Source organism: Martes martes (genome assembly GCF_963455335.1).
Source record: "Martes martes genome assembly, chromosome: 12".
In the NCBI taxonomy this organism is placed as follows: Eukaryota; Metazoa; Chordata; class Mammalia; order Carnivora; family Mustelidae; genus Martes; species Martes martes.
The window spans coordinates 58,486,047-58,501,620 of NC_137900.1; the positions used below are offsets into that span (position 1 = coordinate 58,486,047).

The 15,574-nt window shown below is 48.6% G+C and overlaps 2 protein-coding genes across 5 annotated transcripts in view; one reads left to right on the plus strand and one right to left on the minus strand.

Annotated features, from left to right (window-relative positions):
• BAG1 (BAG cochaperone 1) overlaps positions 1-15,574 on the minus strand; it is a 46,641-nt gene that overhangs the window by 14,466 nt on the left and 16,601 nt on the right. Inside the window, exon 8 of one of the 4 annotated variants that reach the window (XM_080820390.1) lies at positions 7,795-8,506. The exons of 2 other annotated variants lie outside the window; for them this stretch is intronic. The gene's annotated coding sequence lies outside the window, so the exon portion shown is untranslated. Of the gene's footprint in view, positions 1-7,794; positions 8,507-9,079; positions 9,097-15,574 lie in introns of those variants that run through there. One more of the 4 variants, XM_080820393.1, reaches the window with a different exon arrangement.
• Positions 8,515-15,044, plus strand: SPINK4 (serine peptidase inhibitor Kazal type 4). The gene is made up of 3 exons (XM_080820394.1): positions 8,515-8,667; positions 13,410-13,450; positions 14,867-15,044. The coding sequence occupies exons 1-3, from the start codon at positions 8,607-8,609 to the stop codon at positions 14,981-14,983; spliced, it is 219 nt and encodes a 72-aa protein (XP_080676520.1). The 5' UTR covers positions 8,515-8,606; the 3' UTR covers positions 14,984-15,044.

The following is a 15,574-nucleotide window of genomic DNA, read 5'->3' on the forward strand; positions in this document are numbered from 1 at the left end:
GTATGCAACATAGTGATTGAGCAACTCTGTACATCATACTATGCTCACAAGTGTAGCTACCATCTGTCACCATATAACCCTATCAAATCATTAACTACATTCCCTATGCCATACCTTTTTTAAAAGTTTGGTTTTTTTTTAAGTAAACTCTACACCCAAAGTGAGGCTCACACTCATAACCCCAAGAATCACATGCTCTACCTACTGAACCATCCAGGTGATCCTCTATGGTACATCTTTTGTCCATACGGCTTACTCATTCCATGACTGAAAGCCTGTATCTCCCACTCTACTTCACCCATATTGTCCATCCCCTCACCCCTCTTTCCACTGGTAACCATCATTTTTGTTCTCTGTACTTATGGGTCTATCTCAATTACGTTTTTAAAAAGACGTAATTTATTTGCTATGAAATGCACAGACATTAAATGTTTAACTCCTTAATTTTGGCAATTGTGTACATCAGTGTTATTATCACTCTAAACAGATAGAGAACATTTCCAACCCTCCAGAAAGTTCCCTCTGCCCTTTCTTACACCTTACCCTAAAAGCAACCACTGATCTGTTTCTGTCACTATAAATAAGGTTTGCCTGTTGTAGAACCTCGTGTACATGGAATTATATAGTGCCCCCCCCCCGACATCTCCTTGGCGTTCACCATTCCTGTGCCTACCCCCATTTCCATCCACAACCCTTGCAATCCGTTGGCTGCTGGCTTTCTCTGAATGTTCGGAGACATGAGAGAGGCAGCCCCTTAGTGCCAGGGAGTTAAGGACCTTGCTCTAGCGTTCTCAGTCAGTGACCGATGGGAGTTGGTGGCTATACACCCCAGCTCCCTCACCCCTCAGTGGGGATAACTGAAAGGGGTTTCACACAGTGTTCCATCCATCCCTGGTAGGACTGAGGCCTGGTTTCCCACAGCGATAATCTCAGTGATGCACACTATTGGTTCTCTTCTCTCCCCACCTTATTGATCCTGACTCCTCCGCCGGTGCTTCCCGGTATTGCCTTCTGGAAAACTACTTGGAATTTAGTATTTCAGGGTCTGCTCCTGAGTGAGTCCAACATAAGTTAACTACATCCTCTTCTTGGGGCACCTGGGTGGCTTAGTGGGTTAAGCCTCTGCCTTTGGCTTGGGTCATGATGTCAGGGTCCTGGGATTGAGCCCCACATCGGGCTCTCTGCTTAGCGGAAAACCTGCTTCCCCCTCTCACCTTGGCCTGCCTCTCTGCCTACTTGTGATCTTTCTGTGTCAAATAAATAAATAAAATATTTTTTTAAAAACTACATCCTCTTCTGGAAAATTCCTATTTTCTGCTTAAGTTGGCAAGAATCTGTTTCTGTTGCTTGCAAGTCATGGATCCTATCAGAATTAACAGTGGTTTGGAGGTATGTGATACTGCACTTGGCCATAAGAACCTACAGTCTTTTTTTTTTTTTTTAAGATTTATTTTTTTATTTGAGAGAGAGAGAGAGCACAAGTAGTGGGTGGGAAGAGGGAGAAGGAGAGAGAGAATCTCAAGCAGCCTCCACGCTGAGTTGCACAGCCCAATGCAGGGCTCAATCCCAGGACCCAAGATTATGACCTAAGCCGAGACCAGGAGTTGGACATTTAAACACCTGCACAACTCAGGTGCCCCCTATAGTCTTTTGGGGGAAAAAAAGATTTTTTTAAATTTAAATTCAATTTAGTGGGGCACCTGGTTGGCTCAGTTAGTTAAGTGTCTGCCTTCAGCTCAGGTCATGATCCCAGGGTCCTGGTATCAAGCCTCATGTAGGGCTCCCTGCTCAGCATGGAGTTTGCTTCTCCCTCTCCCTCTTCCTGCCACCCCCCGACTTGTGCTCTCGCTCTCTCTCTCTCTCTCAAATAAATAAATAAAAACTTTTGAAAAAATTTAAATTCAATTTAGTTGACATAGAGTATATTATTAGTTTCAGGGGTAGAATTTAGTGATTCCTCAGTTGCATATAATGCCCAGTGCTCATTCCATCAAGTACCCTCCTTAATGCCCATCACCCAGTTAACCCCCCCCAACCATCCCTCCAGCAACCCTCAGTTTGTTGCCTGTAGTTGAGTCTCTTATGATTTGCCTCTCTCTCTGTTTTCCTCTTATTTTATTTTTCTTTCCCTTCCCCTATGGTTATCTGTTTTGTTTCTCAAATTCCACATATGAGTGAAATCATATGGTATTTGCCTTTCTCTGACTGGCTTATTTCGCTTAGCAAAATAGTCTTTTTTCTAAAGACCATCAGAGCTCTGAAATGGGAAAAAGCGGATCTCATGAGCCTTTGTCTTTCATATGTAAGCTCAGAAAACTGGAGTTCTGAGCTATGCTTGTGTGAGTGGAACTCCTTGGATGGCACATAACCAGAGAACACCAGGTCTCTTGTGACCCCAGGCCACTTCTAGAGTAAGGACTAACCTAAATATTCTTCCTGGTTGATGATAATCAAGCCAGGATCCCACACACCGAAAGAGAAAGCAGGTGCTGGGTCACTACTTTTGAGTCCTGCAGATGGACTTGGGACAGCTTTTGGACTGAAGCACCACATCTAGGTCTTAGAAGAGAAGCTGAGTTCTCGGGGGCCCTGACAGGTAGGCCAAGAACTAGAAAAATGTGGCCCTTGGAATAGAGTGCCACCTCTGTCCCCATATGGATACGGGATAGAGTGGTCAGTGGCTGGCCCCACTGGGTCAAATGCAGCCCAGCCTGGTCCTCGGAGATCTCAGAAGCCCACGAGCCCAGCTGACAGAATCTGGAACTGGGCTCCTTGCTGTCCCAAAGTTGCCTCCAGTATTGGATGTATTCATATAGTCAACACACAGGTTCCAGGCCCTGTGCAGAGCACTGGGGACATGGGGTGAACCAGATGTCCTCCCATTCCTATCTGTAAGGAAATATAGGACATAGTCACATAAGCAAGGAAGGACCATGGGACATTATACGTGCTGCTATGATAGATGTCTGTACAGCTGAGGGACCCAAACCGGGGAGGGCTGAGCTCCCAGGAAGAGAGCCCAGGGGAGGTGGTCAGGGGGCATCCAGGCAGAGGCGCTGCATGAACAAAGGCCTGGAGGAGTAAGAGCCTACTGGGTGGTTCTGTGTGATGGAGTCAGGGTTAAGTGTCCAGAGATGTAGAGAGGCCAGCAAAGGTCTGGTCATGGAAGAACGTGTATGCCATGCCAATGAATTTGGTTTTCATCCTTGAGTCAATAGAGATTGAATAATATTAATTGAATGAACTGAACATAATTGAATAGTATTAAGCAGTGGATTATGTGGTCACTTTTGCATCTCAGAAAGATTTCTCTGGAAGAAGTATGGAGGATGAGTTAGAGGAAATGCAGAGGAGGTGACATATATGAGAGAGGGGGAAGAGGTGAAATCAGTAACAATGAAGAAGTAAGGGTGAGGGCACCTGGGTGGCTCAGTGGGTTAAGCCTCTGCCTTCAGCTTGGGTCATGATCCCAGGGTCCTGGGATGGAGCCCTACATTGGACTCCCTGCTCAGTGGAGAGGCTGCTTCTCCCTCTCCCTCCGCCCCTCCCCCTGCTTGTACTCTCTCTTTCAAATAAATCAAATCTTAAAACAAAAAACAAAAAAACGAAGGAGGAGGAGGAGGGAGGAGGAAGAGAAGTAGTAGTAGTAGTAGTAGTAGTAGTAGTAGCAGCAGCAGTAGTAGTAGTAGTAGTAAGGGTGAGTTCAGGGGAATTCCCAGGTCTGCCTAGGGCACCTGGATGATAGCGGTGCTGTCCACCCAGATGGAGACATGGGGACATAGGTTATCTCTGGGTGGAGAGGACATGGCAAATTGACTTTTGGACATACTGAATGAAGGGTCCATGGAATATATCTGCCACCATTTCCATCACTGCCCTGACCACAGCATTTTATAAACATCTTTATAAATTTATAAATGCTCAGTGTCCATGTGTCCATTCTACCTCCACTACTTGTGAACTGCAAGCTTCTTAACCCTAGGGATCCATTTATCCATCATCTCTGTGGTCCCAGGACCTAGCACAATGACTCGTACCCAAAAATAGGTGCTTAATAAGGTTGAATGGTAGGGCTGGTGCCCCCACAGAGGAATGACATCAATCTGTTGCCATCACTGAATCCTCCTTGGAATCAGATCCCGAACAAGTAGATGAAATCTCCTGTTAAAGGAGTCAGGGGAGGGGGTCGCCTGGGTGGCTCAGTCGTTAAGCGTCTGCCTTTAGCTCAGATCATGATCCCAGGAGGCTCAGGTCATGATCCCAGGGTCCTGGGATGAAGCCCCGCATCGGGCTCCCTGCTCAGCAGGAAGCCTGCTTCTCCCTCTCTCACTCCCTCTGCTTGTGTTCCCTATCTCACTGTCTCTCTCTCTCTCTCTCTGCCAAATAAATAAATAAAACCTTTAAAAAAATAAAGTTAGTATTTAAAAAAATAAAGGAATAGAGGGGTACCCTTTCCTTTCACTGCCATTTTGTGGGGGCCTTCAGTTTGGACCAGGCAGAATGGGAAGTGGCCAAACCTGGGACAAGGAGTCGGGTGGCTCAGGAACCCAGGACAGGACAGGCTATGGAGCTGGCTTGGTTTAGACCAGGGCTCCCAGGAGTGGGTGCCCATACTCATCCTGGGCTGCTCATCACAGGTAGATGGGTTGGGGGGAGGCACTTGAGGTTGGGAAAAAGGTGGAGCAGGACGTAGCCTGACGGGCCAGGAAACAGAGTCCAGGGGCAAGGTGGCCGTGTTGAGCATGCCATCTGGCAGGCCCAAGACCTGCTTGAGGTCAGTTCATCTGCCTTGAACCAAACAAGGCCATTGTTTCCTCCACCCACTGGCAGGCCTGGTGACTCAGAGCTAATGGATCCTGCATTGTCGTCACCAAGGAGGGGCTGTATTCCTTGGGCGTCGGTCAGAGACTTGGCAGGAAGCATGAAGGCTGCTGGATGAGACTGGGTAGTGTGGGCTCAGCCAGCACACATATCCCAGCTCTCACTCTGACCTGGGGCAAGACAGGGAGGAACTACCAGCTCCCCTGCCAGAGCTCCATTTTAGGGCATCTCTGTTTTTATTGTACTGATCCCAGCACTTGCATAGGTGCTTAGGGCTTTTAGCGCTTGGCCTCTGTTCTGCTTCCAGGAATCCACACTCAAGCTGCTTCCTTAGCATCACAGTGTCTGCACACATCTCAACTCACACTCTCCTCTTTGGGGTCCTCAAAGCTGCCCTGGAAATCATGCTGATGATGAAATGTCAGTGGGCCCATTTCCCAGATGGGAGAACATGCACAAGCCTGAAGGGAGGAAGGAATGTACTCAAGTTAACCCCAACGAGTTGGTCTGGGCTGGGCCGGGAGTATGAGCTGGCCTGTCTCCTCCTGTCACTCACTCCCATGTTCATTCTATTCTAACCACAATTAACTCCTTGGTATTTACTTCCTGAGCATATCAAGCTTGCTTCTGTCCCAGGGCCTTGGCCTGGTCGTTCCTCCTCTTGGCAGACCCTTCCCCTAGATCTCACTCCTTCTTGCTTACGTGATTCAACAGCTGCTTAGGAAGCAGAACGTGTATACTCAGTAGGAAGGCACACAGGGTCACAGAGTCAGCCTCTGGATTCCACTGTTGGAAGGTGGGATGTGGGGTGGGGAGCAGTGATCTGATCTCCCTGACCGTTCCAGACTCACTGCATGCCCCTCTCCACTCACTGACCTCACTGTTTCCTGGATGCGCCAAGCTTCTTCCTGCCTCAGGGCCCTCACATATTCTGTTTCGTCTGTCTGTAACACTGTTCCACTCTGCTACTGCCTGCCCCAAGCACTCCCCCCTTGGCCTTCTCTGACTTCCCAGATGGATAGGTCACTCTCGGATCTTCCCAAAGCACTGAGTGTGTCTCATTTGTGGGACTTATTCCAGTGGCGATGATACAGCTCTGCCCTCCCCCCACCGTTGGTACCAGTCTCCCACTTAATGACAAGCTGCTTGAGGCAGCTATTGTGCTGACTTATTCCCATCTATGTCCAAACACATAGAGCTTAACTGCTTATTAAACTCCTGTTGAGTGAATGAGTGGATTCTGGATTAATGAATGAGGTTTATTTGGATATATTGACAGTCATAGGGGTGCTTCCCAATAACAATTGGATATAGGAGTCAGGCTCATATTTTGATGAAGGACAGATCTGAAGTTTGTCACTATAAATGAATCTAGGAGGTGCTTGTCTGGGGAAAGAGACTTTGGATAAGGAGCATAGTAAGTGGGCTCCGCACCCCACAGGCTGCCCTAGATTTTCCTTTGAACTTCAAAGGATCCAGAATTCAAGCTTCTTGGTCCCTTGAAGCAGCCAGAACCATCAGTAGACATTCCCGCCACATTGATAAAGGTGTAAGGTCCAAAAACAAGGGAGGTGACAAACTCCTTTGTTTCCCCCCGTCCCCTTCTCACTCTAACCTGGATCACAGGCAGACAGACCTGGGAGCCAGGTGAAAAATGCAGAGGTCCAAGAGCTTCCTCAGGTGGAAGGGTGGGGGCCAGCAAAGGGCTGGACCTGCTTAGTCTGGAGGTGCTCACCTGGGGTTCATGCAAGTGGAGGAGGCTAGAGACAGAGCTGGGAACCAACCCCCACCCCACTCCAACCCTGGCAAGGAGTCTCGGGGAAGCGGACCTCTTGTATGAGGAAGGACTCAGCTCAAAGCCATTCAACAATGAAACTGGTAGGTCGTGAGCTCCTCGTCCCTAAAGGTTGAATGACTTCGTGGTGGGGCTGCTGCCAGAAGGTCTGAAAGTAAGATGATAGGCAGGACCTAGATGACCTTGAAACTTACCTCCCCACACTTTATGAGATGTTTTTGCTTCAGGGCAGGAAATCATCATTAAATATTTGTTCTGCCTGGCTAAGCAATGAAAGGATAGCTGCCACCTGCCTCAGGGGCGTCCTTGGGCCTATGAGTTTCCTGAGGAGGGGCGGGAGGATCTTGAAGCTGAGTCATAGGCTTGGCTGCACATGTGGGGCCCCTATCAGCCTGTAGGGGTTACTGTCTGGCTGGCTGCCTAGAGCCCCCAAAGGGGCTAATCATGAATAAGAATCCTTCCCATTGACTCATTTAACTTTCTTACAACTTACCTATAGCCTTGAAATCTTTCAAAATTAAAGGAATTTTTAAAATTTTTGAAACTTGGATTTATGTATTTTGGAAAGAGGCTTCATGTCTGTACTTTTAAATTCTCCCCAGGAAAACTGAATCTGTAGATGGAACTAAAAATCACTAATCTAAATTAATTCGAGAAATGCATATATAAATAAAATTTTATTATTCTGTTTATAAATCAGAAATTCTTTGAAAGCAGATAACCAAATATCTCATTCATATCTAAGTGTATAAGTATGTATATACTGTGTGTATAAGTATGTGTATAAGTAAAGTGTATATGTAAGTGTATAAAGTATATAAAGTTTAAGTGTCTATATATAAGTAAATGTATAAGTATGGGGGAGTTTTACTGTTTATTTTTTTAATCTTAATTTTATTTTTTAAATTTTTATTTATTTATTTATTTATTTGAGAGAGAGAGCCAGAGAGAACACAAGCAGGGAGGAGAGGGAGAAGCAGACTCCCGCTGAGCAAGGAGCCCAATGTGGGACTTGATCCCAGGACTCCAGGATCATGATCTGAACCTAAGGCAGACACTTAACTGACTGAGCCACCCAGGTGCCCCTGGGGGCTTTTATATACTGATTTTTCTTGAAAAGAATCTTGTCTGTATTTAACCCACTAAAATGCAAATGGCACATAATACATCCAAAACATGAGGGCATCTTCTTTTTTTTTATTTTAGAAAGACAGAGTGTGAGGGGTTGGGGGGGCGGTCAGAAGGAGAGGGAGAGAGAGAATCTCAAGCAGGTTCCATGCCCTACCCCGCCCCCCGCACCCCTTCCCTGGGGCCTGCCATATCAATTGTGCCCTTTCATGGTGGGAAAAGAAAAAAAGAAATGAAAAGAACCATTTTCATTTATATTTATACCTTGCTTCATCCTCTACAAGATGTCTTCCCATCTGCTCTCCCCACTGTCCTCTTCACAGCAGCCCCAGGAGGGAGACAGAGTCAGAACTGCTATCTCCACGTGGTGCATGTGGGTAAACAGGCCAGGAAGGAAAGTGTCTTTTCTGACACTGCAGAGGTGCTTGGTGCAGACCCCAGCAAAGGCACCCATGGCTCCAACCTCTCTTCTCTGCCTCCTGCCCCCTTTCAGTGACTGCTTTTGTTTTTTCTCCTTTCTGATCTGTCTCTCCTCTTTCAGTCTCTCTGACTTGGTGTCTCTGTTTTTCTACTTCCATTTTCCTCCCTCACATGCTCCAGCCCTCAGATTGGTGGCCACTTTGGAGGTTGTCCAAACTTCACCTCATTCTGGAAATCTGCCAGCTCTGCAGGCACAGCCCCAGGCTGCCCCAGGTTCGGCATCTCTGGTGCTGTGGTGCAGGATCTAACTATGGATTCCGCTCCCAGTCTCTCCATCTGGCCCTAGATAAGATAAGGGTGGAGATCAGCCCTATAAACAGGCCCCAGTCATTCCCCTGGCCCAGGACCCCAGCTAGCTCCGACGCATCAGCCCAGGATCAGCATGGCTGTCCGCCCGTGGATGGTTGCCCTGGCTGTGGCTGCCCTCCTCATTGTGGACAGGGGTGAGTGGACAGAGCCTGGACTCTCTGTGGCTTGGTGATGGTAGATGAGCTTGTGGTGGGGGCAGAGACAGGCCCTGAAGCATCCTGTGAGGCCTCGGTTTTCTGCATATACCTTCTTTCTGTACCTCTCCACTGTGGTTGGGAAAAGCTCTGGGTTAGGAGAAAGGAAACCCGGGTTTAAATCCTGGCTCTGGCCCAGAACTGCAAAAACCCCTCCTCTCTTGAGGCCTCTGTTTTTCCAGCTGTAGCATAGGATGTCTTTCTGGTTCAAAGCTGCTCTAAGCAACTCCTCAGCAAGAGATGTGGGAAGCAACAGGGAGCAGGCCTACTGTGGGAAAGACAGGTAAATCTGCTGGCTGCAAGGTAGCAGGTGCTGAAGGAAGCCTGGCCCGGGTCCTCTGAGCTCCTGTTTGCTGTGACAGGTGATGCCTGTGGGACGGATGGTAGCTGTGTGAGCCAAGGGTAGCCTCTTTCCCGGGCTAGACACATGCTGGAGTGGAGCCTTCCAGGGCCTGGAGCACATCTGTGGTCTCATACCGACCATGTGTCAGGCATATTCTGGGCCCGATAAGACATATCAGTGAGCAAACAGAAAAAGAACTACCCCAATGAAGCTTAAATCCAATGGGGTAGGATGGAAGGGAATAGACAACAAGATAAATGCAGTGTTAGAAGGTGATAAAGGCTAAAGAAAAAATATTGGCTACGGTGAAGAGGGGGCTGCCATGTTAAATCAGGGGGTTCTCTCCTACAGCAAGGCTTCAAGGGGGCAAGGGAGTAAGCCATGTGGATATTTGGGAGAAGTTTTCAGACAGAGCTGACAGGCAGTGCAAAGGCCCTGAGATAGAGCAGCATAGCTGGAGTGTTGGAGGCATGGCAAGGAGGCCACTGTGGCAGGAGGGGAATGAGAGGCAGGGTGCAGAGCAATGGCAGAGGAGATGATAGAGGCAACTGGGAACTATACTGGGTAAGGCTTTAAAGGCCAGTGTGAGAATTGGCTTTCCCTCTGGGTGAAATGGGAGACACTGAAGAATTTTGAGAAGAATTGTGTGGGGTTTTTGTTTGTTTGTTTTGGTTTTTTAAGATTTTATTTATTTATTTGACAGAGAGAGAGATCCCAAGTAAGTAGAGAGGCAGGCAGAGAGAGGGGGGAAGCAGGCTCTCTGCTGAGCAGAGAGCCCAACGCGGGGCTCGATCCCAGGACCCCGGAATCATGACCCAAGCCAAAGGCAGAGGCTTTAACCACTGAGCCGCCCAGGCACCCCAAGCAGAATTGTATGTCAAAAGGATCACTCTAGTTGCTGTGTTGAGAACAGACTAAAGGGGGAAGCAAGAAGACTACTTAGGACACTTCTGGAATACCAATGACCTCATAGCCAGTCCCACTCCCATTCCCCTAGCTGAGAACGCAGTCCTAGGAGCTGGGACAACAGAACATGGGTCTGGGGCCTCTGCTTACTCCCAGCATGGCGTCTGTTCCCTGAGCAGTTCTCCTATTGGGAACACTCAGGAGGCCTGTCCGGAAAAGAGTCCTTGTGCCCATTTCAGATTCATGCCTAGGCCGGGTGAGGAAGGGGTTCAAAAGCACCCTGAGAGTAAATTCAACCTCTTCCCACACCCTCCAGGAAGAAGCTCTATACAGAGTTCTGCACTCCACCCCCCAACGACGCACTTTAGTTGTGGGGCGCATTGCCACATGAGGGCAGAGGCATAGGAGCCCCAAGGAACTCAGGTCCATGGGAGGCAAGTGACCCACTGAGTGGGACAGCCTGTGGTATGAAAGTGGCCTGAATGTCTGTGGCCCCAAAATTCATATGCTGAAATCCTAATCCCCAAAGTGATGGTATCGGGAGGTGGGAGTTTTAGGAGGCAACTAGGTCATGAGGGTCCAGCCCTCATGAATGCGATTAATGCCCTTACAAAAGAGACCCCGCAAAGCTCCCTTTCCCCTTCTACCACGTGAGGACACGGTAAGCAGGCACCAGCTCTGAAGCAGGGAGAGGGCCCTCACCAGACACCAAATCTGCCGGGGCCATGACCTTATGACTTTCCAGCCTCCAGCATTGTGAGAAACAAATGTTTCTTGTTTTTAAGACACCCAGTTTATGGTATTTTGTTCTATTTTGTTCTAGCAGCTAAATGGACAATAGACAAAAACTGGAGGCTAAATCCAGATCTCCTCAGGAAACCCTGGGGGACATCAGGGAAGGATTCCCTGGGAAGTAGCATCTGAGCCTTACAATGAAGACAAAATCAGTAGAAGGGGGATAAGGACATTTCACCTAGACAGAAACAGTATAAGCCAAAGCAGAGCCTGTCCTGGAAAAATGAGCAGACAGGAATAGCTGAGGCACAGAAACATGGGGAGGTGTCCTAGGAAGTGAGTCTAGGAGGAAGTTTTCAATCAGCTCACATAGGGCCCTAAACTTAAGGTGAAGGAGCTCTGAGATCATAGGAGCCATGGAAGGCCTTTATATTTTTTTAATGCTTTTTTGTCCCCTAACAGTTATGTGCCATGAAATAAACAAATCTTATCACTCAGTGAATCTTATTCAATGAATTTTGACAATGCATATACGTGTGTAACCCAAATCTCTATCAAGATACAAAACATTAGGGGCACCTGGGTGGCTCAGTCATTAAGCATCTGCCTTCAGCTCAAGTCATGATCCCAGGTTCATGGGATCAAGCCCTGCATCTGGGATCTGGGATCGAGTCCCACATAGGGATCCCTGCTCAGTGGGAGGCCTGCTTCTCCCTCTCCCACTCTCCCTGCTTATGTTTTCTTTCTCACTTGTCTCTGTCAAATAAATAAATAAAATCTTAAAAAAAAAAAAAAGGTACAAAACATTAGGATGCCTGGGTGGCTCAGTTGGCTAAGCATCTGCCTTCAGCTCAGGTCATAATCCCAGGGTCCTGGATTGAGTCCCACATCAGGCTCCTTGCTCAGCAGGGAGCCTGCTTTTCCCTCTCCCTCTGCCCCTCTTTGTGCTCTCTCTCTGACAAATAAATAAAATCTTAAAGATACAAAACATTTCTGGAGCACCTGGCTGCGTCAGTCAGTAGAACATGAGACTCTTGATCTCAGAATTATGAGTTGGAGCCGCATGTTGGGTGTGGAGCCTACTTAAAATAAAAATTTAAAAAAATATTCCAACACCCCAGAAACTTCCCTCATGCTGGTCAGTCCTCTCCCTTATCCAAACCTTGAGTGAACCACTGCATTTTTTCCCCCCACCATAAATTAGTTTGGCCTGTTCTAGAATGTCACATAGAAAGCTATATTTATCCCCAGGCTGCCCTTGACCTTGGCCTAAGGTGCCCCTTCCATGTAGTATGTAGCCTTGTGTCTGGCTTTTTCTGCTCAATGTTTTGAGATTCAGCCATGCTGCATATAACCATTGTTTGCTCATTTTATTTCTAGTTGTATCCCAGTGTATGTACGTATCATAGTTTACCCATTCTTTTGAAGGACACTTGGATAATTTCTCATTTCTAGTTTCACAATCACAGGAGAGTTTTGAGCACTGTGGTGCTGGGTCTGCATCTTAATGTGCCATGCTTAAACAGCATGCTTAAACAGCATTTCAGGGGTCACTTCACCTCAATTCCCTTCTCCCTGTCTACCTTGGAAATCTCTGATAATAGCAACCCCAAGAAAAGCTAAAACCACAGTGGTGGGCACACCTCCAGTGATGGGAGAACTCTCTGCTTCTGGAGACAGCCTCCTTCACTGTGGCAGAGTTTCCACTGAGAGAAAATTCTGGAACTCAAACCTGCTTCCCTACAGCTTCCTCGCATGAATGGGCTCTGCCCTGTGAGGTTGAAAAGAGATCCTCTGTCCTTTGGCCCCAGGATAGCCCTTTAGAGACTTCAGGAAGCAGCCTGCCCTTCTCCAATTTACATAGACACCCTTCCTTCCACCTGTGGCATTAGATGTGGCTCCGTTCCCTCATCTGCCTGTCACGCTCTCCACTCACATCAGCTTGTTCATGTCTTGCAAGCAGGGCATCGAGACCTTTAAGAGCCAAGAGGCACAACTGTGTGTATGAAAAGAACCAGGCTGTGTGTATGAAAAGTGACAGACCTGTGTGCGGTCCCAGCTCTGCCCAACGATCCCACAGGGAGCTTTGGAGCTGGGGTGGCCCTTCCGCATTGTTTAGTAGAAACGAGGGGTTCTGGCCATTGTACCAACATCAACCTGTCATTGGATATGGCCTGTTCTTGGGTAGGGGATGTGACCATGGGTGAGGCACTCTGTTTTCTGAGAGTCATTTCTAGGAAGGGACTTGCTGTGAGTAGCCAATTCTCCCAGCAGCTGAGGAAATGAGCACCTCAGTCTGGCCTGCGGGTGGGATGTGGGTAGCGGACCGCAGCATCCTTCCCTCCATTACACCACGGTGATAAGAGATGTGAAGAGCAGTTAAGATCATGTGTTCTCCCTGCTTGATTCATGCTAATTCAATTAATTTCATTATTATATGGGATATAACAATCCCAGTGGGATCTGACTAATAAGATGAGGCTGGACTGTCACCTCCCTAACCCTAGATTTTCTGTCTCTGCTCTAGCAACCCAGGGTTACAGCAGCCTTCTGAGATTCCCCGCATTCTAGTGACTCAATACCTCTCCTTGAGGAATTCCAGACTAGGTAGTAGCTGAACAGGTCTCCCGAAACAGTCCTCAGATGCCAGACCTGTGCCTAGAGACACCATCACCTAACTCGTGTTTTTGCCTTTCAGAGACGCCCGTGTCGGCGACAAGCCTGATTTCCCCAAGAATGGTAAGGCAGCCCCTTCCAGGTTGGGCTCCAGGGCTGCTGTTCTGGTCTTCCTTCTGCATCCATGCTAAGAAACCAGCATTTTTCTTCTTTATACTCCTGCTCAAGTAACTGATGGCTCCAAGGTGGCTAGGGTAGCCTCCTGAGCCTGCAGGCTCCCCAGGCTGCCCTTCCAGGCTGAGTTGGCCCAGCCCCTTTGCCAAGGTCTCAAACTTGGCTTCCAGGGCCTCAAGAGATCTCCCCAACCTGGTCTCCAGCGAAATCCCCTGCCCGGGCTCAGCAGGACTGAGCGTGCACTCTGTTTTGTGTAGTGAAGATGGACAGGCTACGGGGTTCAGGCCAGAGGTACTCTGGCGCCCCCGGTCTGTGCCAGCCTCCCCCAACCACACCCCATCGTTCATCCATCCCTTCGCTCCGGAGGACAGACACCAAGTTGTCCCTGAATCCTGGTTCCACCTTGGCCCTGGGCCTGATGTCCGCAGGGATCCTAAGGCAGTGGTGCTGGCGTCCCTGAGACCCTCAACCCCGCCTTCACCAAGGGGGCTCAAAGCCGCCTTCCCATCCAGCAGCCTCAGCATCTCCACTGTCAGCCTATCAGACCCAGGCCTATTATTGGGCCAAAGAAGTCAAGTACTTCTACATATATGATTTCAATTAACCCTGCATGAGAAGAATACTATTATTCATTTACAGTGTGTGCAGAGGAGGAAACTGAGGGTCCAAGAGTGGAGATGACTCTCACAATTTCACACAACTCATAAGCATGGAAGTCAGACTCTCGGTCTTATGACCACCACCCCAGACTGCCTCTTTCACCCCATCCTGTCCCACGCTCTGATCCCAGTCCTGACCCAGCTTCCACCCTGACCTCAGGCCTGCCCTGAAACTCTTTCAGACTAGCCTCATTTAAGACCCAAGCCTTGTCCCATTTCTTCAGCCTTCCAGCACCAGGGGCCTGATGGGTCGTGTCAGCCAGGGTGAGTGGAGAAGCCCTCAGTGAGGAGAGGCCCCATGGGAATGCTGGTGGTTCTGTCTCCTGGGTTCCTCACTGGGATCTGCAGCAGAGGTTCTAGTTAGACCCTCTGAAAAGTGCGTGAACCCATCCCGAGGAGCTTGAGGCCATAAACTCACCTGACACACAGACACACAGATACACACTTGAATGCCCACAGATGGGTTCAGCAGACACAGGTACACACTTGTGTACACAGGCACAGCCCTACACCTAGTCATGCATGCACACCGAAGCAAACATGCCAAGGGGCCCTGAGTGGTTAGTTTCATATCCACTGGACCAACACTGGGGCCTTCTAGAATCTGGCTCTTCCCTGGCGCCCCTGACTCCAAGCAAAGTCCCTTGGTCCCTCTTCACTGCCTCTGAAGTGCTGAGTGCCCTCCCTCCGTTCCTCTCTTTCACAGCCCATCTGTGAGCACATGGAGGAGTCTCCTGTCTGTTCCCAGACATCCAACCTGGTCTGTGGCACTGATGGTGTCACGTATGACAATGAATGTCAGATCTGCTTGATCCGGCTGTAAGTCCACCCCATACCTTCCCCTCAGCTTGCTTGGGTGGGCCCCAACTCTGGTGCATTCAAGTGTGAAAGGAACAAGACTTGACCTGCCTCTTCCTTCACACACCTTGGCTTGAGAAGAGTCCTCCAAAATTGCCCCTAACAGAATGAGCACAAGTATATTTCAAAGAAGGCACGTGGTTCCAAGTACAAAGCCTCAGCTGGTAGGGGGCTGGGGAGGGTGCAGAAACCCTGGGTTCTTTCCTTATTCTGACCCTGACCAACTAGTTGACTTCATTTGTTCATTTATTCCTCCAACCAATAATTATTTGTTGAGTGTCTACTATGTTAGGCACTGGGGATACAATAGGATATAAGCTAGACAGCATCCCTGGCCTTCTGGGGCATGTAGTACTTTAAGGAGGAAGTCAAACTAATGGTCAGCCAACTGTAGCACAGAATGCTCAAGGCTCAGATTGGGGCACTCAGGATTCTGTGAGTGCAGGGCAAGGACAAGGGCAGGGAAGACTTTCCAGCTCGGCTCTGAAAGATGAGCTGATATTAGCTTGGAAAAAGAAGGAACAAGGAAAGGTCATTCCAAGTAGTGAAATGAGTT